We start from the raw sequence: 27385 nt of genomic DNA on the forward strand, positions 1-27385 counted from the left end.
TTTATCATTACATTTGCATAACCTTCATTAAAATGCCTCAGTCCCATTCAGGATTCTTACAGAACTTCAAGAATGGCCACCTTGGGTGGTATAAATAAGCTGGTTCTTTTGTTTGAGATTCTTTTTCCTAACAGCTTCTTTTGAGGTTTAATTGACTTACACTGCACATATAAAAGTATACACTTAGAAAAGTTTGGGCATAAATGTACACCTGTGAAACCACCACAATCAACATAGCCAACCAATCATTCCTCAAAACTTTTACATGCGTTTTGTAAATACTCCATCCCAACCCTCTTTCTTCTGCCTGGCTCTTGACCACCCCTGGTTTGTTTACTGCCAGTATAAATTAGTATGTATTTTCTAGAACTTTGTGTATATAGAATCATACATTATGTATTCTATACTCTCTGACTTCTTGCACTCAGCATACTTGTTTCCAGACCTGTCCTTATTGTGGAATGTATCAATAGTTCCTTTTTATTGGTAAATAATATTCCATTGTATGGTTGTACCCCTGTTTGAGCTTATTGGTATCGATGCCCATTAAAGTTATTAAGTTTGTTTGTAGTTTTGGGATATTACACATAAGGTTGCTCTGAACATTCATATGTAAGCCTTTCTGTGGACATGCACTTTTATTTCTCTTGAATAAATATCTGGGATTTAAATGGATGGATCTTATGATAGGAGTATGTTTACATTTTAAATTACCAAATTATTTTTATTGGTCTTCCTAATCCATTTAAGTCCAAATTTCTAGATTCAAGGATTCCTTAATATTTAAAATAACAAGCTTTTTTGAATATTGCAAAGTTTGTTATTTCTATTAATTTCATATTTGTTTTCTATACTTACTGTTTTGTAGGCAAGCAAAGGTCGAACTACAATTGTCATAGCACACCGACTTTCCACTATTCGAAGTGCAGATCTGATTGTGACCATAAAAGATGGGATGGTGGCAGAAAAAGGAATACATGCTGAATTAATGACAAAACAAGGTCTATATTATTCGCTTGTAATGTCACAGGTAATGTTTATGTAACATAATGCTATGTTAGCAGGGTTGTTTTTTTTTTAACCTTTCAGAGATCATACCACAGAGGTCCTGAATCATAATCTTAGATTTCACAAAGCAACCAAGGCTTATTTATAATTCCTCTGTGAATAAATGCAATGTGACTAATATCCCCAGCATTTTGCTAGATAATATGATGAAAATTAAAGAATTAATGGGAACCTAGCACCTAATATTTGCCAGGCACACTGCAAACAGGCTTCCAAAGAAGACATCCAGATGACCAACATGAAAAAATGCTCAACATCACTCATCATCAGGGAAATTCAAATCAAAACTACAGTGAGATATCACCTCACACCTATCAAAATGGTGAAAATCAAAAACACAAGAAATGGATGCCTGTATGGCTCACTTGGTTAAGCATCCAACTCCAGATTTTGGCTCAGGTCACGGTCTCATGGTACATGGGGTCGAGCCCCACATCGGACTCTACACTGAGAGCCCTCTCTCTCTCTGCCCCACACCTGCACATGCACTCTCTTTCTCTCTTTCTTTCTCTCAAAATAAATAAAAAAAAGAAAAGAAAAAAGAAACAACAAGTGTTAGTGAGGGTGTGAAGAAAAACCCTCATGCACTATTGGTGGGAATGTAAACTGATGAAGCCACTGTGGAAAACAGAATAGAGCGTCCTCAAAAAGTTGAAAGTAAAACTGTCCTATTATCCAGTAGTTGCACTACTTGGTATTCACCCAAAAAATACAAAAACACTAATTCAAAGGGATACATGCACCCCTGTATTTATTGCAACTTTATTTACAATAGCCAAATTATAGAAACAGCCCAAGTGTCCTTTGATTGATAAATGGGTAAAGAAGATGTGGTGTATATATACAGTGGAATATTATTCAGCCATAAAAAATTATGAAATCTTACCATTTGAAATGACATGGACAGAGCTAGAGAGTGTAATGCTCAGTGAAAATAGGTCAGTACGTAGGTCAAGATGTATGGAATTGTTGAATCACTATATTGTATGCGTGGAACTAATATAACACTGTATGTTAACTGTACTGGAATTACAATGGAAAACTTAATTAAAAATATTATTTCACAAATTATGAAATTTAGAAAGTTATGAGCCTCCGTGTCCTCCTCACACTTAAAACTTCACATTCTGAACCCTAGCTTTCTCCACAATGCTAGAATGAATTATTTTTAAACACCTTCTATAAAGCAGTCAGAGTAAAAAAAAAAAAAAAAGTTTGAAAATGTAATCTTATATAGATTCAAAACCTGCCAGTTTCAATTTTATTTCATATTAGGCCATATTTTTCTTTAAAAATAAAATTAGCCATTATATGACAGTTGAATCTGTATGATTTTCATTCCAGAGTAGACCTGATAACTTATGAAATTATTAAGTTCCATATTTTCAAACTAATAAGGATACCAATAAAAGCAAATAGCTATGGTTAAATTAACCCTATTTTGATGTTTTTTAAAACTACTACACTCGTATCTTTCTTTGAAGTAACGTGCCTTTATTTTTCATTATAACTAAACTAAAACTCCATTATTAGGTCTTATGTTAAAGAGTTTCACAATGTAAGGAAAACAAAAATTGAATGTTTGTGGTATAAATGTATAAGTATTTAAAACACCTTATTCAAAATGGATTAGTAGTCTCTGATTACCAAAAATAAGATTCATTCTGATAAAACAATACCATTTTTAATACTCAGTGAACAACTACAATATTCTGGGTACTGCATAGCAAACATAACATGTGTGGTATCTACCTAAACAGTAACGCATTTCTGAAACTCTGAAAGTGCTTATTTGCCACTATACCTGTAATGTCCAAATGAATCAGTTTGTTAGAATTCATGATGCTCAAAAGTGTTGTAAAGTTACTGTTGTTAAGAGAATCAATCACAAGAAGCAGCATAGCAGTGGTTAGGGTTATGAGCTCTGGAGACACCATAATTTGAAATTCTGACTATGCCACTTAATAGTTTTAGGCCCTTAGGTAAATTATTTAAATTCCCTGTGCCTCAGTTTTCTAATCTTTAACATGGAGAAAATAAAAGTAACTTATTTATGAATTACTGTAAGTATTAAATGAGTCATTCATGTAAAGTATTTAGAGTTATTGTTGTCATACTAAATTTTATTATATTACTATTGCTAGTATTATCCAATCAAACTTTTTAGAAAAGTTCAAACCAGGAAGAGTAATGCTGTAATTATTTATCTTAAACATATATGATTACTTACAGACATATTCCTTTAGTGATTTTTTCACATGAAATGAAATAAAAACTGGTAGATAGATACATACCAAAACTTCCTATCATAAGTATTTTGTCTAGCAGTCTTCTCAGGAAAAGAAATTGCCTTTGACCTGTCAAACACCTTCTTAGAAAAATTTATTATGAGAAGAGGTCAAAATTTCATTTTAAGCCTGCCACAAAATAAATAGCTCCTGAAAAAATCCAAGTAAATGATTTCTTTCTTGGTAGAGAAATTTATAGAAAAATAAATAAATAAATAAAGTGATAGTATAAAAGAATGTCTGATTAAAGATGTTAAGATACTATAAAGCTGGTTAAAGCTTACCATACTTTGAAATGACTGATTAACAGTTGTTAAGCTTGTCAAAGAAGCACAGTGTCTGGAAAGCCTTCCATATGCATATGCTCTTTTGCACCTAAATCCACCTAAGGCTGTCTGTCTCTGCTCCAACCTGGTCTGGGACACCATCATCCAAACTGGGCTCCTCATTTCTGTCTTGTCTCCCTCTTCATCTCTTCGTGGGGAAGTCACAAATTTACTCACACCATATTCAGTTGAGCAGAGAATGTGTAGTTTTTCTTTATTTCACTAAATCTGATCTCATTTCTCTGAGTAGCCAAAAAGCCCAAAAACTAGACTTAGAGCAGTCTGGTTTAGAACTTCCTCCTTGCCCTATCATTTAAACAGTGTCTTTAAAGTTAACTTGATGTCTCTGCGATTTCTTATTCTCTAGGAGCTGGCCCATTGAGTTGCTTTCCAATCAGTTTAGAAGGGGCAGCAGTTGCAGGCCTAGCAAGTGTTATTGTCTCCTGACATTTCTCTCAAGCCTAGAGCCAGCATCACATTTAAGTGCCTAGCTATATGTTATAAATTTATAAGTTTCATGAAAGGCTAGGAATAAGGAATCAGAAAGAGTATCTTTGAAGTCTTCTCCCTCACAAAGTTCTTTTTACTAAAATCTGTCCCTTCTAGTGGAATAGTTGTTTTCAACTAAGGCATTGTTCTCTCCAGTTAATTATACAGGTCTTTGGAAAAGAAAGCACAATAAGCTATTGTCACCCACTAACATTTTAGTATAAGTTGGACTTACTAGTCCTCTATCAAGCCTGAAAACTTCAGCAAGAACTGCACAAGAATATATCACTTTCAGTATCAGATGCAATACAGTTTTAGAGGGATGCTTAATAAAATTCTTTTGAATTTTGAAGGCATTATTCTAATGGTGACATGTATATTCTTCATTTAAGGATATTAAAAAAGCTGATGAACAGATGGGACCAATGGCATATTCTACTGAAAAAAATACCAACTCAGTTTCTCTGTGTTCTATGAGTAACATCAAGTCAGACTTTACTGGCAAGTCTGAGGAATCCATCCAATATAAAGAGGTAATGGTTTAACAAATATCAACAAGTTTTACCCACATGTTCTCCAATTAATTTTCATTTAATTCTTATAATATTTAGAATATATGATAAAATATTACTTTAGCACTAAGTGTATAAAGCAAATCTTTCCCAAACTTCACTGTAGTATTACAGTAATGCTCTAAGAAAGAGGTCCTCAAATAAGACTGCATTTATGTCACAGGTCATTTTGGAGGCAAGAAATCTCTTAAGAATGGGCTTTGCCCTTCTTTTTCTAGTTCCTTTAGACGTAGCAGTATTTGGCTAGTGAAAATTAAGAGAATTCTAAAGAATGCAGAGGTAGCAGACAAAAGTAGCAACCACTAGTGAGGTTGAAATAGAGACCCAAAGAAGAGCCCTGATTCTTCCCCAGCCAAGGTTGAGATTCATGCCTCACTTCAAAGGGCACAGCTTTTGTTCACTGGATGGCAGAGAAGTTGATAAGATACCTCACTGGTGGGGTTTGCTGGAAATCTGTCCTGTGGCATGCCAGAACCCCTAGGTGCCAGGAGAAGCTACAGGGCACTGTTGGAACCAGGAACTGGACAGGTTGCCCTATGCAAGAGTCAAGTACAGCCCCATGTGTAGTAAGGTGCATGCGTTAGTGACCTGGCTGAATCACAGGCCAGTGCTATCTGGGTCCCATGGTTAGGCCTCTCCTGGCCAAGCCAAGAGCTGGACAAAGCACTTGGTGGCCAAACACAAGAGAAAACTGCACTCAATTAACTCTGAAAAAAACTGTGCAAGGAGAGTAGCAGAGAGAAAAACTCATCCTGCAGGAGCCTTCCCAGTAAGCCACCATAAAGAAAAACTCCCCCCTGTGGTGTTTTTCCAGTACCCTCAACTGACACAGCTTGACATCTTACTATCTGATAAAGGAAAAATATTTATCAGGCAAAAGGGTGCATTTGGACCCAAAAGGTAATAAATCAGTAGCCAGGACAGAGGTGGTATTATTTTAAATAGGGGGAACAGCTAATATAAGGGCCTGGAGTTGGGGTCACAGTGACTAAGGAGCAAAGAGTTGTGTGAGATACTCAGGGGCTGGATCAGGCAGCACCTTGTAGACCATAGTAAGATTTTGATCTTGTCTTTTAGATTCTTTCCTTACTCTGTCAGAAAGCCATCAGAGGTTTTTAACCAGTGGTCCGTGACCCACAAGGAAAATCTGGACAGAATTCAGAGGCAATTAACCTGAATTAGAAAAAATATCATAACTTTTTTCCCACCTATCCTTGATGAGAAATTAATTTAATTATGAATATGAACAACAAACTACAGTATTATGACCAGGGCCTATAACATCACCAATGAAAATCACAGAAATTTTGATATCTCATTACAGTTGTTATAGACATGTTAGAATATCTTTACACTCATCACTATTATATCTTGTTATTTAATATGCTAATAATGAAACACAACCATAACTGTGTCACAACTTTGAATTTTTTGTTAAATATTTTGAATACTATATTTCAATTTATTGGTTTTCTTTGAGACCCATGGGTTATTTAGCACATTGTTATAAATCCTTCTGGTAAGGAGTCCTCAGATTTCATCAGTCTTCCAGAGGAGTCCCTGACACAAAGCAGGTTAAGAACTGTTGCATGAGAGGGTCTTATTCAGAAAAGTGCATGAACCAATCTGTTTGATTTGGCTGCTGTGTGGAGAATGGTGTTTGGGAACCAGAGTGGGATCAGGGAGAACAAGGCAGGGAAGAGATGACAGTGGTTAAGTAATAGACCTGATGGACCTGATTAAAGCTGTCTAATTAGAAATAAATTATAGATGGAGAAGCAACTAGGACAGGATATTGAGAAGCAGGACCCAGCAAAATTTAAATTCAGGTAGAAAAGCAGTCGCCAACAAAGGAATCTAGAGAATGGCTAGAAAATAAAAAGAAAGCCAGGAGGGTATGGTATCATAGAAGCCAACAAAGGAAAGTGTCACAAAAGAGGAAGAGATCATTTGTGTCAAATGCTATGAAAACCAGATGAAATTAGAGATTTCTGCTTTCAGCCAAGATAGGTTAACAGGAACTGGGTTTACCTTTCTGCTTGAAACACCTAAGAAACAGAACAAAACATGTGGAACAATTTTCTAACATTGGACGTGGTGATCCCTGAGGAAGAAGAAACAAATGAAATAAATCTTATCACTGATCCAGGTTACTGCCTGGATAGTTTCCAAGCCTCAGAGCTAGAAGGGGAAACCCATGCAGAGCCCAGGAAGCCAAATTAGGCAGCATCCTTAGAACAAAGAACTAAAAGAAGAGAGTTTCTCAGAGTTCCAGAGATCTTCATAGGTTCTCCACTGAGTCTTCATCTGAGTACTGATCAGCACATTAAGAAAACTGCCAACGGCAGAGGAAAGATGTGCCGAAAAGGAGGAAAGAGAACAGTCCTTTCACAAAGGCTTACAAAGGGTCAGGAGTAGTTAGTTAACAATGATTAATAATTTTTTTAAGTAGTCTCCATGCCCAACATGAGACTTGAATTCATGACCCTGAGTTCAAGAGTCACATGCTTGGGGCACCTGGGCGGCTCAGTCGGTTAAGCGTCCAACTCTTGATTTCGGCTCAGGTCATAATCTCATGGTTTGTGGGACAGAGCCCTGCATTGGCTCTGTGCAGACAGTGCAGACCTGCTTGGGATCCTCTCTCTCCCTCTCTCTCTGTCCCTCCCCCACTTGCATGCATGCACACGCACTGTCTCTCAAAATAAATAAACTTAAAAAAAGGTCACATCCTTTACTGAATGAGCCAGCCAGGCACCCCAATAATACTTTTGTAAGTGTATTTCAAAAATAATTTACTTTTTTAAGAAAAAAATAACATTGCAGTATAGGGTTTATTACAGAAGTATAAGTAAAAATTTGTAAAAACAGTATCCAAAAGACTAGGAGGAAGAAATGGAAATATTCTATTTTAAGGCTCCTAAGTGGTATGTAATATTACTTCAAGATAGACTGTGATGTTAATAGTTGTCAAAGTATATTTCAAAGCAATAAAATATTACCAGGGATAAAGAGGGGTTTTTTTCATAATTATATTAAAGGATCAATATATAAAAGAACCAAAAAGAGAATAAAAATTTACAGTTTTACCAGAGATTTCAATACTTCTCTTAAATATTGATGAAACAAGTAGACTAAAATTCAGCAGGGGTATAGATGACTTTAATAGCACTCTCAACCAGCTTGAACTAATAGACATTTATGGAAGACTCCACCTATTAACAGAAGAATACACATTCTTCTCAAATGCGTCTGAAACATTTATCAAGACAGACCATATTCTAAGCCATAACACAGGTCTCAATATGTTTTTAAAAATTCAAGTAATGCAATGTATATTACTTCACCGAAGTGGAATTATATCAGAAATCAAGAGCAGAGGGACACCTGGCTGGCTCAGTTGGTAGAGCATGCGACTCTTGATCTTGGAATTGTAGGTTCAGGCTCCACTTTGGATGTAGACATTACTTAAAAGTAAAATCTGAAGAGAAGAGAAGAGAAGAGAGAAGAGAAGAGAGAAGAGAAGAGAAGGGATCAAGCACAGAAGTGGCCTGGAAATCTTGAAATATTTAGAAGCTAAGCAACTCACTTCTAAATAATGCATGGATCAAAGAAGAAATCAAAAGAGAAATTCCAAAGTATTTTGAGCTGAATGAAAATGATACCAAACATAATTAAAATGTACCCTATAATCCAGCAATTGTACTACTGGGTATTTACCCAAGGAATACAAAAATACTAATTCAAAGGAATATATGCACCCCAGTGTTTATAGCTGCATTGTCTACAATTGCCAATTTATGAAAACACTACAATTGTACATTAGTAAATGAATACTACTATGAATACATACATATACATACAATGGAATATGACTCATCTATAAAAAAAGAATGCAATCTGCCTTTTGCAATGTCATGGATGGAGCTAGAGACTATTATGCCAAGTAAAATAAGTCAGAGAAAGACAAATTCCCGTATGATTTAAGAAACAAAACAAATGAGTAAGGGGGGGGGGGGAAGGAAAGCAAGATAAAGAAAGGCAAACCAAAAAACAGACTCTTAACTATAGAGAACAAAGTGATGGTTACCAGACAGGAGATGGATGGGAGGTGGATTAAATAGGTGATGGGGATTAAGGTGTGCACTTGTCATGATGAGCACCAGGTGATGTATGGAAGTGTTGAGTCACTATAATGTACACCTGAAACTAATATTACACTATATATTAACTAACTGAAATTTAAATAAAAACTTTAAAAAAATAAAAATAAATCCAGTTTAAAAAAAATGTGAGATGAGGCTTAAAGTATCACTGAGAAAGAAATTTATACATAAAAAGAAAGATCTCAAATTAATAAACTTACGCCTTAAGAAACTATAAGGAAGAAGGTAATTATAAAGAAAAAAGTTGGGGCACCTGGGTGGCTCAGTTGGCTAAGCATCCCACTCTTGATCTCAGCTCAGATCATGATGTCATGGTCATGAGACTGAGCCCCAAGTCGGGCTCTGCTCTGAGCATAGAGTCTTTTGAATTTTCTCTCCCCCTCTCTTTCTGCCCCTTACCCCACTTGCATGTGCTCTCACTCTCTCTCTCTCTCAAAATAAATAAATTAACTTTTTTTTTTTTAAATAAGAAAAAAAAATCAGTGAAATCCAAAACTGGTTCTTTGAGAGCCTCAGTAAACTGAAAAACCACTGGACTGACTGAACAATTTAAGAAAGAAGATACAAATTACCAATATCAAGAATGAGCATGGTAACATCACTACAAGTTCTACCTATATTAAAAGAATAATAGGGGTGTCTGGGTGGCTCAGTCATTTAAGCATCTGACTCTTGATTTCAGCTCAGGTCATGATCTCAGGGTTGTGAGAGTTCCTCTCTGATCATGGAGCCTGCTTAAGATTCTCCCTTTCCCATGGAGCCTGGGTGGCTCAGTTGGTTAAGCATCCAACTTCAGCTCAGGTCATGATCTCACAGTCTGTGAGTTCAAGCCCTGCATTGGGTTCTGTGCTGACAGCTCAGAGCCTCGACCCTGCTTCAGACTCTGCGTCTGCCCCTCCCCTGTTCACACCTCTGTCTCTCTCTCTCTTTCTCTCAAAAGTAAATAAACATAAAAAAAAATTAGAAAAAAAAAAAGGAGAAAGATTCTCTTTCCCTCTCCTTCTGCCCCTCCCCAACTTACATGCATGCTCTCTCTCTCTCCCTCCTCTAAAGAATAAGATGATCTTATGAAAACATTTACGAAAATAAATCTTACAACTCAGATGAAATTGTCAAATTCGTTAAAAGACACAAACTACCAAAGCCCGCTCAAGAATAAATTAATAACTTAATCTTATATCTATTAAAAAGAAATTAAATTTGTAGTGAAAACCTTTCCTTAAAGAAAACTTCAGAACTAATTGTCTTAACTGGTGAATTCTACCAAATAGAAAATTGAAGAGACAAATATTCTATGAGACCAATCTTCTATGAGATTCTAAGAGATTCTCTCTTCTATGAGACCAATTCTATGAGACCAATATTACTCTGGTATCAAAATTAGACAAAGATGTTACAAGAAAATAAGTTTATAGATAAATTTACTTCATGAACATAGATGGAAAACTTACTAACAAAATTTTAGTAAGTCTAATCAACAATGTATAAAAAGAATGCTATATCATCACCAACTAGGATTTATCTAAGGAGTACAAGTATGGCCTAACATTAAGAAATTAATGTGATACCTCTTATTAAGAAAAAAATAATCATCTCAATCAATGTATAAAATTCAGTTGACAAAATGCACTGTCTATTCCTGATAACTCTCAGCAAACCAGGAATTAAAAGAAATTTTCTCAACCTGATAAAAGGCATAAACAACAAATCTATAGCTAACATCACTCTCAATAGTGAGAGAACTAAAATCAAGAACAAGACAAGGATGTACACTCTCACCACTTCTATTCAACATTGTGCCACAAGTTCCAGCCTGTGCAATAAGGCCAGAAAATAAAAGGCATCCAAATAGGAAAGAAAGAAAACTGTCTTTCTTCATAGACAACATGACTATCTATATAAATAATCCTATAGAATGCACCAAAAAGAAAGTACAAAAATCAAAAAATAGGAATTGAAATTTTAAAAATAATTTCATGTACAATATTGTCAAAAATATGAAATACTTAGGGATAAATTTGATAAAAGATTATAAGATCCATGCACTGAAATATATAAAATATTACTAAGAAAAATGAAAGGAGACCTAAATAAGTTGAGGAATATACTATGTACATAAATAAGAAGAGTCGATATCATTGAGGCGTCTGTTCTCTCCAAATTGATCTATAGGTTCAAGGCAATACCAATCAATATTTCAGCAGGCTTTTTTGTAGAATTCGACAAACTGATTATAAATGAAAATTCAAAAGGATAAAATAATCAAAACAACTTTGAAAAAGAACAAAGTTGGAGAATTTGTACTACCTAATTCCAATTCTTAATATACAGCTATATTAAAATAGATCAATAGAGCAGAATAGAGTTAAGAAATACACCCACACACAGATGGTTAATTGTATTTAGACAAAAGTACAGTGAAGGCAATTGAATAATGAATGTATGGTCTTTTCAAGAAATGATGCTATAGCTGTATCAACAATATACAAAATAATCATCTTCAATCCATGTCTCAGATCACAGATTAAAATTAACTCAAAATGGATTACAGAATTTACTATAAAACCTAAAATTCAAAAACTTCCATAAGAAAATCCAGTAAGAAAACCTTAGCAAAGATTTCCTAGATGCAACACCAGAAGCACAATTCATAAAAGAGAAAAAAAAATATGATAAATTAGACTTCACCAAAATCAAGACCTTTGCTATTTGTAAAATGCTTTTAAGAGATGAAAAGATAGGCCATAATCTGAGAGAAAATATTTATAAGTCACATATCTAATAAAGGACTTGTGTCCAAAATATACAAAAACTCCCAAAGCACAATAATAAGAATATCAACAACCCAATTGAAAAAATGGGCAAAAAGAGCACTTGGGTGGTTTAGTCAGTTGGGCGTCTGACTCTTGATTTCAGCTCTGGTCGTGATCCCAGGGTCATAGGATCGAGCCCTGCATCAGGCTCCACATTAAGTCTTCATGCTGAGTATGGAGCCTGCTTGAGATTCTCTCTCTCTCCCGCTGCCCATCTCCCCTGCTCACTTTTTCCCTCTCTGTCTCTTAAAAAAAAAATAAAAAAGAGAAAAGAAAAAGAAAAATGGGCAAAATATTTGAATAGACATTTTACCAAAGAAGGTGTGCATATGGCAAACAAGCACACAAAAAGATGCCAAACATCATTAGTAATTAGAGAAGTGCAAATTAAACTCATAATTGAGATATCATGACACACCATTACAATGGTGGAAACTAAAAAGACTGACTCTAGCAAGTGTTGGCAGTGATATGAAGCCAGAAGCATTCCATATTTTGCTAGTGGGAATACAAAATGGCAAACTTACTTTGGAAAACAGTTTGGCAATTTCTTAAAGAATTAAACATACATCTACTATCTGATCCAAGCATTCCTTTTCTAGGTATTTACCTGAAAGAAATGAACTCATTTCTTTGTGTCCACACAAAGTCTTGAATGTGAATATTCATAGCAGTTTTACTTGTAATAGCCCAAAACTGGGAATGACCTAAATTCATATCAAGAGGTGACTGAATATATAAATTGTGGTATATTCATACAATGGAATACCATTCACCAATAAAAATAATGAAATGTTAATTTATTCAGTATTATGAATAAATCTCAAAGCAATTATGTTGAGCAAAAGAAGCCAGAGGAAAAAAGAGTACATACTGTATGATTTCATTTATATAAAATTTTAGGAAATGAAAAATAATATGTAGTAACAGCATGCCCGTGATTATAGGAGAAGAGGGTTGGCAGCTGAGAGGTGTGGGAGAGGGGGATTACAAAAGGCTGTAGGAAACTTCTAGAGGTAGTGGATATGTTCATTATCTTGACTGTGGTAATGGTTTCATGGGTGTGTAGTTATGTCTAAACTTACCAAGTTCTACATTTTAAACATATACAGCCTGTTATATGAAGACTATAATAACTCATTATAGCTCTAAAATACATGAAATTAGGGGGTGCCTAGGTGGCTCCTTTGGTTGAGCATCCAACTCTTGATCTTGGCTCTGGTCATGATCTTACAGTTTGTGGATTTGAGCCCCATGTTGGGCTCTGTAGTGACAGTGCAGAACCTCCTTGGGCTTCTCTCTCTCCCTCTCTCTCTCTCTCTCTCTCTGTCTTAAGATAAATAAATGAACTTATAAAAAATAAAATAAAATAAAATGTATGAAATTTAAAATTCTTTAGGAAGGTTTAACTTTTTAAAGCCCTTCTGTATCTCTTTACAAAATGCCTATAATTTCATATATTTTTATATCAGATTCTCTTAAAACATGTAATAACCTATAACATATTTACATAACATAGAAACTCATGATCTTACTTTCATTTTGTTCTTATCTTTATTCTTTTCTATCTTTATAACATTATTTCAGTAATACTCATTTAACCTGTTATTGTATATTTTTCAAAAGGTAAAAGATACATTATTCTGTAGGAGTGAGATAGCCCTCCTACATTTACTGTCTCTAATTTACTGGTATTATGTTCTGGCACACACTAAGTCTTAGTTTCATTGCAAAATGAGGCAATTTTATAACAAATTTGACAGAAAATCTGTGCTCAGTGCTTGACAGAGTTGGTATGCAACTTTTTAAATTTCTGTATATTCTGAGGCACCTGGGGGGCTCAGTTGAGTAAGCATCCAACTTCAGCTCAGGTCATGATCTCACAGTTTATAAGTTCAAGCCCCCCATCAGGCTCTGTGCTGATAGCTGGAGCCTAGAGCCTGCTTCAAATTCTGTGTCTTCCTCTCTTTCTGCCACTCCCCTGCTCACACTCTGTCTCTCTCTCTCAAAAATAAACATTAAATTTTTTTTAATAAAAATTTTCAAAAAATAAAAAGTGAAATAAATTTCTGTATATTGGACAGTCACCTAACTGAAAAGTGAGGCTTTTTGTGATGATGATCTTCAGAAAACTTCAGAAAGGAAATAGATTATTCAGTAACCCAATATAATTGTGGTTTACCCATCCTAAAAATAGACCATAAATACCTTAGAACTTTAAAAGTTCTATTGTTCAAACAAAAGAGTTTACATTATAGTTGCCAGACTAAGATTAACACAAGAATTTCAGACTATTTTATAATCATTCCCGAAGAATTCTCCTGTTATTAGGTTCACAAATGTCATTACTTCTAGAGTGAATGCCAAGAGACAATTTTAACATATGAAATGCCTAGGGACACCTGGGTGGCTCAGTCAGGTAATTGTCCAACTTCAGCTCAGGTCATGATCTCACGGTTCGTGAGTTCAAATCCTGCATCAGGTTCTGCGCTGACAGCGCAGCTTTAGGTTCTCTGTCTTCTTCTCTCTGCCCCTCCCCAATTTGTGCTCTCTCATTAGGTGTCTCAAAAATAAGTAAACATAAAAACATTTTTTTAATTAAAATAAAAAAGAAATGCCTAGTAGTTTTCTGTCTACTTTGCTATTCAAAATAATTACTCACTACAAAACCGTAAGATATTTTAGATTTCTGAAATAAATCCCCTATGCATGCTGGACAAGAGTAAGGAGAAATCATTATCATATTATTTATCCTCTGATCATTGTGACCGCTACCTCTCCACTGGGAGGGCTGACAGAATGGTTACTTGCATTGTGCTTTCTCTGTATAAAACCTAGGATTTTGCATCATATAATCCTTCTTCTGTAATAATACTGAGTTAAGCTTAATTCTAAAAACAATCCAAGAAGATAGGAAATGATATCATCCCCCTTGGAAAGATGAGGAAACTGAGGCTTGGTAAGTTTAAGTGATATGCTCAGATATTGCAGCATTTTATTTACAAATGGGAACCCCAAAACAAGCTTTAAATTAAGATATTAGATAAATGTTTCTGTCAATAAGTCATGAAACTAGAAAACTTTCAAGCTTGAAATGCTAGCTAGTAAAATTCTTACTTTCTGTCTTGCTTCATTTCTACCTAGATTTTTGTCTTATCTTAGGGTATAATATTCCATCTAGTTTAACAGGAATAAAGAAAATATGACTGTCATTTCTTCAGTGAGTCTTAGCTGTCAGAACTTGTGAGTTAATCTGTAATTTTTAAATGATAGTAACAGTGAAATACCAAAAGGATAAATTGCTCAGAGAGTCACTTTGGGATAAGATTCCTGTATGTGTTGAGGACATCAGGTAATATGGGTGGTGAAATTTTTCTAAGATATATTCTACTCTTACTCTTGTCTCCTAATTATATTTGATATTTTACATTATTGGTTCTGTTTAAGATTGGTTAACTTCTCTAGGTTCCATTACGCTCTCAAACTGAGGTTTTAACCAAAGTATTTTATTCATAGACAAGTCTTCCTGAAGTTTCTATGTTAAAAATTTTTAAATTAAACAAGTCTGAATGGCTTTCTGTGGTCCTGGGGACATTGGCTTCTATTCTAAATGGAGCTGTTCATCCAGTATTTTCCATCATCTTTGCAAAAATCATAACTGTAAGTAAAGCTAATTTGCTAATATTTTTAACAATTTTAAATTTTTTTTAACGTTTATTTATTTTTGAGACAGAGAGAGACAGAGCATGAATGGGGGAGGGTCAGAGAAAGAGGGAGACACAGAATCTGAAACAGGCTCCAGGCTCTGAGCGGTCAGCCCAGAGCCCAATGCGGGGCTCGAACTCACGGACCGCAAGATCGTGACCTGAGCCGAAGTCGGACGCTTAACTGACTGAGCCACCCAGGCGCCCCATTTTTAACAATTTTAAACAAAGTGTAGCCTGAGAGAACAGACCTGATGTACTTTGACTCAGCAATGGGGAAATTGGGACTTGTGGTGGGTCACCCATAGTGTGGGATCCATGATAGGAAGGTTAACTAATGTTCTCAGGGGATAAGCCAGCCTCTATTGTGAAGTCTTGGCTGGGCCTTGTTGACTGGGCAATCAGTAAAGAAATTACTTTGTTTTCTAATTTTGACTCCACTGCCGTATCAGCATTCCAAAGCACTGAAGCAATAAAATAGACAAAGACGACTACTCTTCTTTCAACTAGTCCAAACAATGGCCATTTTTTATTACCAGTCAGCTCACGAGGGAGAGGAAATAACAAGAGCTTGAGATTGTGCTGAGGGACTCAGGAGAGTTGCTGGATTCAAGGACTGAGCCACGTTAAGTCTTCAGTCCCAGATTTGCACAGCTATGCTGTGTCAACATAGATGGCAATATATGTATAATTACTAATTATAGGAACAATTTCTAGGGACATGTATAAAGACCTCACGCTGCAGGTTAATACCTTAAATAAAATAATATTAAGAAACCTAAGTTATTAGCAGTTAATAGAAATAATAATTCAAACAAACTGGTAGTTTCTTTGAAAATATACTGTGATAATCACAGATAGAAGACTCATTGTCTGATCTCATATTTACATAGCCTAAGTGAGAAAATTGACAGCAAATCATTTTTTTATCATATGTAATGAATGTAGTGAATAGAATAATGGTGCAGTTCTTTTCCCCAGGAAATGTATATATAATCTTTTTCTTATGTTGAAATCCAGTCAAAAATTCCTGATGGATAGACGTTTTAGTTTTTTCTCTTTCTTTTGTATTTTCTTCCAATAACCTGAATAAAAAATCTCTTTTTTCTCAGATGTTTGAAAATGATGATAAAACCACATTAAAGCATGATTCAGAGATTTATTCCATGATATTTGTCATTTTGGGTGTTATTTGCTTTGTCAGTTATTTCATTCAGGTAAGCTTTTAATGAATTAAACAAGTTTGAACATGATTACTTTTTATGTCATCCTCTCTGAGTTGAAAATAACAACAAAATATAATAAAGTATAAATAAGTAAATATAGTAATTAACTGTTACAAAGAAATAGAAAAAAGAGTTAAGAATAAATATACCTTTCTTTTGTTTTCCAGGGATTATTTTATGGCAGAGCAGGGGAAATTTTAACCATGAGATTAAGACATTTGGCATTTAAAGCCATGTTATATCAGGTCAGTGTTTCATTTATCTTTTTCTTATTTTATTTAAAATGTGTTCTTAAATATTCTAGTAGTTTTTCAAGTCAATTTCTTCACATAATCTTTCCTTTGATCCTTTGAAAGCGTGCTTTTTGTGTTCCCATCAACACCTGACATTAGAATTCTTAGTTTATTTTTCTAATAGAAGCAAGTCCAAAATTGTTATGTTTGAAAATACAACTTACAGAAAACAATATTTAGAGTCCATTCCTTTTCCTTGCATTTATCTAGACAAATCTTTTTTTTTTAAATGGATAATGTAGTGTACTAGGATCAGATTGAAAGACCAAATAAAAAGTGAAAAGAAGAATTAAGAGCTACAGTATATTGGGGAACATCTTTTAAAAGGAGGAGTTAATTCCTCTAGCTATTATCCATGTGCACTGCTTAAGTTTCCTCACTCCCCACTTCTGAAAGCAGTCAGTCTCTCTGTCCTCATCAGAAGAGTCCTGAATTCAGGTAGCAGTCCAGCTGGCGGGTTGGCCTGCCATATATAGATGATCAGTCATACCTGTGAAATAACTAAAAATAGGTAGATCAAGTAGTAATCTTGAGAAGTGAGTCTTAGGGGCAAATGGCAGGAATGTCTCAGATTGGCACTTCTAAAATTCTTTCAGGAGGCTGAGATGTATTGGGTTCCCTGAAAGCCGGTAATCATTTGGAGCCCTTCATCATACTTTCTGTCACCAGAGCTCCCTATGCAAGAGCAAATAGCTTCCTGCCAAGTTCATTTCTTGTCAGAAATAGAATTACTGTCACACCAGCTGAGTTGTCAAAACCAGTTTTTACCTCTTGTGACTTTTAGCAGTAGCGCTCAGAGGACTGCCGCGTAACAAAATGCCCAGGCCTTTGTGCTCTTGGGAAACTACAAGATACAAAATTCAACCCCACTAGTGCAAGGTTTCCCATAGCAACTTGATGCTCTGAAGAGGTTGGTGCCTGACATTCTGGTCAAAGGCCTATCAGAGATAATTGGAGACTCTCCTTAAGCCAGAAAAAAATCTATTTGAGGGATTATGAAACCAGTGAATGCCTGCACAACTCACTCAAGCTAAACTTGTACTTTAATTTTTTTTTTTTTTACTTCTGAACATTTTATGTCTTTACCTCAAATCTTTGAAATAAGGTGGAATTTTAATTAACTAATTAAAATTTCATACTTATTGACAGTTTCTGGTCATTTTTGTTTTTCTTTATGAGTTTATATGTTTCCATATTCAAGGAAATTTATTTGTAATTTCTAGGGATTTTTGACAGTGTTCTCTGAATGTCTGAATGTTTTGAACAAAAGAATATATAACTTAACCAAACATTACTTTGAACTGCCTTTCTAGAGATTCAGTGTGCTTTTGGTAGAAGAGTCTCAAGTCTAGCACCCAGTTTAACTAGTGGTTATTGTTAATCCAGTATCTTGATGGTTAATACTAGACATTAATCCTCTTCTTAACATTAGTCATGTGAATAGCTGGATAGTAACACTCTAGGCTAAAGTAGCTTCTGCCCATAAGAAGCCCCCAGTTTTTAAGCCAAAAACTCTGGTCCTGCAAAAATACACACAAAGACACACACAGAAACTCTGCACTATTCATCAGATGTTATTATATTCCTCCATAAATTCAACTCAGCCCCTTCCAGCTGATTGTTTGTTTTCCCTCTGTATCCTTCAGCATTCTTTTTTGTTTCTTGTCTTTGCTTTCTTAAAATGGAGGGGGAACAATAGGATATTTGGCCTTTTCTTCATAAATATCTTCCCCATTTCAGTTTTGTCTATAGTAAGGGGTGCTCCCAATGTGCAGTTTAGCCTAACTCTTATTACCTGTGTTGTTGTCCTAAGGCTTTCTAAGGCTTAAAAAGCATGCTGAGACTTGTGTTGTTTTTATAACTAGTTTGGAACCTCATTTGAGGTAGAAGTATTTATGGAATCAGGTGTGGTCTTTTTATAGGTATAAAATCTGTATTTTATTTGATTAGTTGACATCCTTCCACTTGAAAAGAATGTTCTAAGTGTTGCTGACTTCAATGGTTGTAAATAATTCATTGTTCAAAGCTAAATTTATATTTCCTAATGATAAATATTGACCTGTAGATCTGTTGGGTTTGTGAACAGACACGTATTTTTGCCTATTTCTCTTTACATTAGATTGGCTAGGGCTTCTTTGGGGGGTCTTTAAATCATGAGATGATAGAATTAATGGTAAGCACTAAGGGATCTCAAAAAGCTACTTCCAAAAGCTTTTGAGGTATTAAGTCCTGACACAGGAGAAACAGGTAATGAAACTCAACTGTAATGCTTCAGTTCAATGGGAGATAGAACAGGATAGTTGAATAAAACCTCTGGCATTTGGTTGCATAGGTTCAAATCCTGGCCTTAGCACTTGCCAGCTATGTGGCCTTGGGCAAGTTATTTAATCTCTCAGTACCTCGGTTTCCTCATTTATAAAATATGGATATTCATAGTATCTACCTCATACAGTTATGATGATTGATTGAGAAAATACATACCAAATGTGTAGGCATCATAGTGTTATTGTATTTTTCACTTCTAGCGTATTACTGACAGAGAAAAAAAATGGATTTACTACTATCAAAAAACCTGATAGCCTTACTTACAATCATTTTACCATCAGAAAAAGAGAAAGCAAGCCAAATTTTATTTGACACCAGCTATGTTCCAGAAACTCTTAAATGTTTTAGCACATATGGCATATGCTGGAATACAGTGCCTAGAGTACACAATACTGACTTGTTGGAAAGTAATTTTGGACATTTTGCTGATTGAAGATCAGATAATGACTAAGACTAGTCGTATATATATACTATACCTAGTGTGTTATAGGAAGATACTCTAGAATCAAGAATGTAATATTCCATAATAAATTATCTTTCTACATTTTTACTTTATATTGTATCTAAAAATTCTTTGTGTGTTCCATACCATGTTTAAATAAAGAAATAATTAGAATATGTAAAGTTTATCTTAATTTTTTTAGTATAACAAAAAAAAAAACAGGTAATGCCGTCCAGTTCAAGAATGCTATAGTTATTATCATTGCTGATGTATGTTCACAATATGTTAGGCTCATGAGTGGGGCTGTGTTTTCAAAGGGACAATTGGTAGTGCAGATTGTGATTTCTGTAGGATGCCCTTTTGGGCATCTTGGACCCTCAACTCTTTGGGACACCTTCCCAATGCAAGGGCTTACAGAGTAGTGCTGTCATGCTGGGGTTGTGCCCACCCTTGCTCTTGTCATATTCCTCCATGGGAACTTTCTTCTCACATAACTGTATGATTAATGCACAGCCCTCTATCTGTTATGCTTCTTTATCCTTAGTTGCCTGAAACATGTAACCTGGGTGTCAGGGCTCTGGCTGAGGTGTAAGCCAACAATTCTTTGGCTTTTCACTTACTAAAAATAAGTCATTTTTCAGAGACAGGCTCCATATGATTTTAATCCACAAGAGATCTAAGTGGTTTGAGTAAGTGGGAGGAAACATTCAATAGCTAATAAAAGGAAATCAGAATGCCTCAGGTTGAGAACTGCTAAGAAGTGCTATCTCTATTTGCTGTTGAAAATGAAATTGGCTATAATGTTATGCTTTTATTGCTTGTATTTTTGACCTATCTCCTTCAGATTGCATGCTTCTTGGCCACAGGGGTTTTACATCAGCCTCTTTGCCTCTTTAGCCTCTCACAATGCCCAGTGGTTATAGGATCTCAGGAGTAATATGAAGTATCAGGGAAAATCTTGCCTAAGTGGGTCCTAAAGAGGAGATAGACTTTTTATCATTAATCAGTTTAGATAGAGAGTTTTGGAAATATTTCTTTTTTTTTTTTTTTTTTTTTAATTTTTTTTTTCAACGTTTTTTATTTATTTTTGGGACAGAGAGAGACAGAGCATGAACGGGGGAGGGGCAGAGAGAGAGGGAGACACAGAATCGGAAACATGCTCCAGGCTCCGAGCCATCAGCCCAGAGCCTGACGCGGGGCTCGAACTCACGGACCGCGAGATCGTGACCTGGCTGAAGTCGGACGCTTAACCGACTGCGCCACCCAGGCGCCCCTGGAAATATTTCTAAATCATGTTGTGCGTTACCTTTTTAAGTAGTCTGCTCTTCACTGAAATTACAACTTACTTAGTGGTTCAAAATGACCATTTTTGATGTTGATTATTATACAGTACTGTAGCATTGGTAATGGTTCCAAGATATTGGGCTTACTTTCTTCATTTTGTATCTAAGTATAGATCTTTGTGAAGTAAGAAACAAAAGTCATTTGATCCATACTATTTATAAGAATTAAATACCTGTGAGTGAGGGAGAAGGTAAATGCCTTCTGACTTAGAGCAGAATCATAAATCAGAGAACAATCTTTTTGATAACAATGTTTGTTTTGTTTTCTTTTGTCTTGTTTCTGATAACCGTATATTAATTCTCCTTTTTCTCTAGGATATTTCCTGGTTTGATGATAAGGAAAACAGCACAGGAGCCTTGACAACAATATTAGCCATGGATATAGCACAAATCCAAGGAGTATGTACATTGTTTTTATTTTTAAATGGAGTGTGTATTCTGTGTGTATGTGTAGACACATACATACCTGTACACACACATGTGTCAGTGCATATTTGTGAGCAATACTAAGATTACCCACATCTTTAAGGGGACCAGGCAAGTCTCAAGACTAACTGGGAGCTCTCAAGAAAGGAAAGAGGGAAACCTTTCAGTTCTGGATATTTTTAACAAAACAAAACAAAAAAAAGATTTCATTGAATCACTACATTGTATACCTGAAACTAATAATAACATTGTATGTCAACTATATATATTCATATAAAAAATAGGGAAAAAAGGGGAAAAAAGATTTAGCAATTGTAATAGGATAACCAGAGGACTAAAGAAGATACTACAAATGAGTTAGAGAAAAGAGCTCCGAATTAAATAGTAAGACTAGAAAAAGTAACAAAATGAAAACACACACACACAATTTAGAAGTTTTAATAAAAGAAGAAAGTGTAATTTTTCCTTCTAAGGGTAGATTTGTATTACCAAATAATAGAACAAGTTGGTTACAGTTGTTAATATTCATGTGCATCCATAATGGTTTGCAAAACTAATGTTTTGATGTAGAAAGGGTTCAAGAGGAAAAGTGGCATCATCTTTTTTTTTTCTGAACTCTTTTTCATTATTTGGAAGACAATGCCCTAAATTTATTAGATAGAATTTAAATTTTAAAATAGGCGCGCCTGGGTGGCTCAGTCGGTTAATCACCTGGGTGGCTCAGGTCATGATCTCCTGGTTCGTGGGTTCGAGCCCTGCATGGGGCCCTGTGTGACAGCGCAGAGCCTGGAGTCTGCTTCAGATTCTATGTCTCCCTCTCTCTCTGCCCCTCCCCTGCTCATTCTCTGTTGTTCTCTGTCTCTCAAAAATAAATAAACGTTAAAAAAAAATTTAATTTTTTTAAATAAGGCTAAGGAATCAATTTTACTCGCGTAAGTGGAAAAAATCATGAATAATATTCACTTAATAGTTAAGTAAGAAGCATAGCATTAATCTTACATAGCATAATAGAATGACAATTTCTATGTTTAGGAATTATAGGGTTCACATATTAGGCAGAAATATCCCTATAATTCCAGTTGAATCCCCATTCCACAAAATTTGCCATTTTTTTTTCTTTTTCTTTACTGTGCTCTTTTTTTCTTACTATCTATCATTCAACATTTTTACAATCCCAGTGAAATTCTGCTAGCAGCCATATTTTATATATATTATATCATCTCTTTTAGCAAGTATTTGCTTCAGCCAAAAGAACAAATTAGAACTGAGACCAACATTACTTTCCTTACATTCATTAGTTGTTTTTAACAAATAGTGTTGTCTTTCATTGAGAAAAATTAATGAAAACATTTGTCAGCCTGATTGCTTACAAGCATCTGACTAATTCTGTTTGATCACTGGAAACTTTCTTGTTCCAATTTGTAAATGTTGGTCTCCTAATAATTTCTGGGCAAGTAAGACCATTTGCATTGAATAAAAAGTAGTAGCTAAAGAATAAATGATTGAATTACTGATGGCAGATTTTAAAGCTGTTGAATTTAGAAAGCAGAATAAGAAAAGAAGTTTTTTAAGAGTAAGTCTATGTCTACTACCATGTAATTAATTTACACAAACACTTGCTTTGCAGTATAAAGGTAGGTTCATATCTAACTTGAATGGATACTCTTTCTGCAGAAGGAAGAATTCTTTACCAATCCTGTTTATCTACTATGTATTTTCTCACAAACACACACTAGACTAGAGATGAATTAGGAAATAATTATTCGGGGTCATATTTCCTATTGTATCAATTTAAGGCATATTCCATTTCAGTTTCTTCATCATGTAATTTCAGTTAAATTTTATTTTATCATACATATTAGCATAAGTGTTCACAAACTAGCTCCTTAATAATAGTAAATATTATTTTGTAACCTTTACTAATGGCCAAAAATATATACGCTCTTAGCCATTTTTAGAAACTCTGGTACTTTGAGAGTCATGAGAAAAACATGTTAGTAAAATAAAGTCATGGAACAACATGATTCCTGAAATAGTTTACTGAATACAACCAATTTAACTGATATTATTTCAGCCCAAGGTTATGGCTTATTGCCATACATCTGTCAACAGACTATTTTCTGTGTAACATATAGTGTTATTAAAGGTACAAAGCCATTTTAGATTCCTTGGGAATCTAGGTTCCACAGAATTACAAGGTATTATTTCTGTATATTTTAGCAACCCCTTTTCATCACCCAAAAGTGTTACCTCATTTTTGTCCACAAGAAAGTGTGTTATTCATGCCACAATGTGCACTTGATACACCACTGACAGATACAATGTTAGTTCCAAGAATTCTTCTCATCAGAACTATAATTATATAGCCCCAAGAAATCATAAAAACTTCATTTATTAATTCCAAGAACCAGATGAATTGATTAGGTAGAACTAGAATATCATTACCTGGACAGGGATGACCTCATTTCCTGATTTAACTTTTTGACATAGGAAGTATATAAAAACAGTTTGATATTTTTTGTGATTCAAAAAAATGTTAGCAATCATCAAAATGACTTTACCATAGTATAACATTGGCAAGTAATTGTTGTTTTGCCTTACCATTCTAGGTTGAATTCATTAAGAAACATTACCAAGTCTACAGCAAAAGCTAATATCCAAAGCCAGAGTGGTTAAAGGTAGTTCTTGTAAAGGAAAATTTAAGTCTCAACCCTGAACTCAAAATATTTCAGTGAAACCTTATCACTCCTAAACCCTCAAACTGTTGTGTGGTAAGACAAGTCAAGATATTCAGCTTCCATATTTCACAAAAATAGAAATAAAAATAGTTAAATCTATAAGAGTAAATGAACTTCACCATTGACCATACTGGTCCAATAAAGTGTGATGTTATTTTCCACAAAATACCTGCTGATAAACAATACAGGAAATAAACTTAGGCTTTAAACATCTTACATTTTCACAGTTTGTAAATTTGTCCAACTAAGCTTTTTTTCCTACTCTATAAATCTTACCACCATCAGTTGTAATATATCTTAGTAGATTCCACTTCAGTTTATACTGACTTCATTTTTTCTTAACTTCTTTGAAAATATTATCACCTGTAGTTGCTCCACACAGACCATTCATAGTAACAAATTTTTTAGTCACTTCAAACTCAGCATTGGCTCCTGATTTACCAGTACCAGTACCAGTAACATATGTCAACTCATCAAGAGCCAGGGAAAACTATTCAAAAAAGCTACCTGGTTTTTTATTGCTGTTGGTGTTGCTGCAATGTTGTCCACTTTTTGAGCAACTGTTCTTACCAAAAGGTTAATCATCATCTGATAATAGGTTTAAGCTCACTAAACACATTTCTTCCTCTGCTGCAATTAAACATGATTTAATTAACTCATTATCCATAACTGATTTTCTTTGCTTAACTAATGAATGAGCCACTCAGAAACTTACTTTGGTGTCAGCTTCATTTTCACTTTTCAGTTTTATGAAGAAATTCTACTGAAATCAGATATTCCACTTAAAATTTTCCAAATTTTCTGAATGTTGGTTTCTTGTGAATTAAGAATATAATGATGAATGCTTCATCTGGAAATGTTGACCTATTTTATATATTTTTAGTACTATGTAGTACTTTATAGCATAATAAAAACACTGTGATATCTGATCAGAAAAAGTAATCCACAGTCCATTATGCCTTAAAAGGACATTCAAAGTCTACCCTTCTCTTCCTTTCTTATTTTTAGATGATGTACATACAATGGTAATTTTTAAAACTAAGATAAAATGTCACAGTACAGCAATTCATGTGGCATTCAACATGCTGTCAAATTATAATTGCATCACAGATTTGTAGCACACTGAGCAACAGTACAAAGTGAGGAGAGTGGCACATATGGTTTCTCTAGCAACTACTCAATTCCATCATTATAATTCTAAGATAGCCACTGACAATAGGTAAAGAAAGACCATGACTGTGCTCCAATAAAACTTTATGGACTCTGAAATTTGCCTTTGTAAAATTTTGATGTGGATCTTTTTTGTATGTTCCTTATCTCTTAACTTCTTGAATATATGTTATACCATGATAACTTTTAATATCATTATCTACTAAGTCTAACATTTGTGTCAGTTGTGGGCTAGTTTAATTGATTGATTTTTATGCCATCATGGGTCCTATTTTGCTGTTTTGCATATCTGGTAATTTTTTACAAGATGGCACACATTGTAAATATAACATTTTGGGGTGCTGGATATTTTTATATTTCTATAAATATTCTTTTTTTTTTCCCTCTGGAATTCGGTTACCTGGAACAGTCTAATCCTTTTGGGTCTTATTTTAAGGTTTGTTAGGACAAGAGCCTACTGAGGTAAGACCTTTCTACATACTCTACCCAATGCCCTATGAGGACATGAGGTTTTCCAGTCCGACTGGTGTGACTGGGAACTATTCCCAGCCCTCACACATGCACTACTTAGCTGAATATTCAAGAAGGACCCTCAGCAGATACCCATATTTCTCTTTCTGTGTACCTCTCTCTTCTCTGGTGTTCTATACTGCAAACTCTAGCTTCCTTGAGATTCTCCATGCCCCAGATTCTCAGTTTTATCTTAACTTTGGGATAAAGTTAAACTTAAACTTAACTTTGGGAGTCTGTTAGGCTCTGTCTTAGTTCACTCACCCTCCACTTTAGCCTGGAAGCTCTTTCAAAGGCCAAACTGGGGCAATCATAGGGTTCACCTTGTTTGTTTCCCATCTCCGCCTTTGTTTCAGATGGGAGGATAAATCTATTTCCTGTTACTCCATGTTAACCAGAAACAGAAATCCTATCATATGGAATTTTATTTCTACAATTGCATACTGAGTTTTCTGTCATTTAGTTTCTTATGCTAGCCATCCCTCTTTGTACACTATCATTTTCTTACAAAAGTTGTATTCTCTACATTTAGCAAAATTCCATAGATATAGTAATAATCCATAAATAATTTTTATCTCAAGAATTATTTAATCATGACTTCCTGTTTTTAATTTCCGAGAAAAATTTGTATATTCATGCATGTTGCTAAAGAATCTATGGAAGTTTAACTAAATTTCCTCTGATTCCAGTCCTAAATTCTTTTCAGAGTTACATTATCCTCTAGGTCTTTAAGACTCTGTTCTATTTTCCTTCAGTTCTTGTAATATTTTTCAAGGCCAAATGTCTGTTTTTTATGTTAATTCTTCCTGGAACAGGAAAACTAAATTCAGATTCTTCTTATTCTACCACCATCCCCAATAGGCAGCTAGGTGGGAGGAGAGGAACATGTTAAGTGTATTCATTTGCTAGGGCTGCCATAACAAAAGTTACCACAGACTGGGTGGCTTACACAACAGTAATTTATTTCCTCACAGTTCTGATTGGAAGTCCAAGATCAAGATGTCAGCAGGATTGGTTTCATTTTGAATCCTCTGTGCTTGACTTGTAGATAGCTATCTTCTTACTGTGTCCTCCTATAGTCCTTCCCATATGTGAGTACATATCTGCATTCAAATTTCCTTTTCTTTTTTTAAAGTTTTTTTAAATTTTTATTTACTTTTGAGAGAAAGAGAGAGAGGGCGAGATAGAGTGTGAGCAGGAGAGAGGCAGAGAGAGAGGGAGACACAGAATCTGAAGCATGTTCCAGGCTCTGATCTGTCAACACAGAGCCCAACATGAGGCTCGAACTCATGAACTGTGAGATCATGACCCGAGCTGAAGTTGGATACTTAACCAACTGCACTACCCAGGTGCCTCAAATTTCCTTTGTTTATAAGGACATCAGTCATACTGGAGTAGGGCTCACACTAGAGACTTTATTTGAACTTAACTTACTTTACCTCTTTAAAGACCTCATTTCCAGGGCACCTGGGTAGCTCAGTCAGTTAAG

At 34.9% G+C, this 27385-nt stretch overlaps 1 protein-coding gene across 1 annotated transcript in view; it reads left to right on the forward strand.

Annotated features, from left to right (window-relative positions):
* The window catches only part of ABCB5 (ATP binding cassette subfamily B member 5), a 110616-nt gene that overhangs the window by 47641 nt on the left and 35590 nt on the right, over window positions 1-27385 (forward strand). The window contains exons 14-19 of the mRNA XM_049641600.1: window positions 869-1030; window positions 4564-4704; window positions 15236-15379; window positions 16536-16640; window positions 16817-16894; window positions 21368-21451. Coding sequence (XP_049497557.1) covers window positions 869-1030; window positions 4564-4704; window positions 15236-15379; window positions 16536-16640; window positions 16817-16894; window positions 21368-21451 — 714 coding nt within the window. The remainder of the gene's footprint in view (window positions 1-868; window positions 1031-4563; window positions 4705-15235; window positions 15380-16535; window positions 16641-16816; window positions 16895-21367; window positions 21452-27385) is intronic.

Source organism: Panthera uncia, chromosome A2 (genome assembly GCF_023721935.1).
Source record: "Panthera uncia isolate 11264 chromosome A2, Puncia_PCG_1.0, whole genome shotgun sequence".
Taxonomy (NCBI): domain Eukaryota; kingdom Metazoa; phylum Chordata; class Mammalia; order Carnivora; family Felidae; genus Panthera; species Panthera uncia.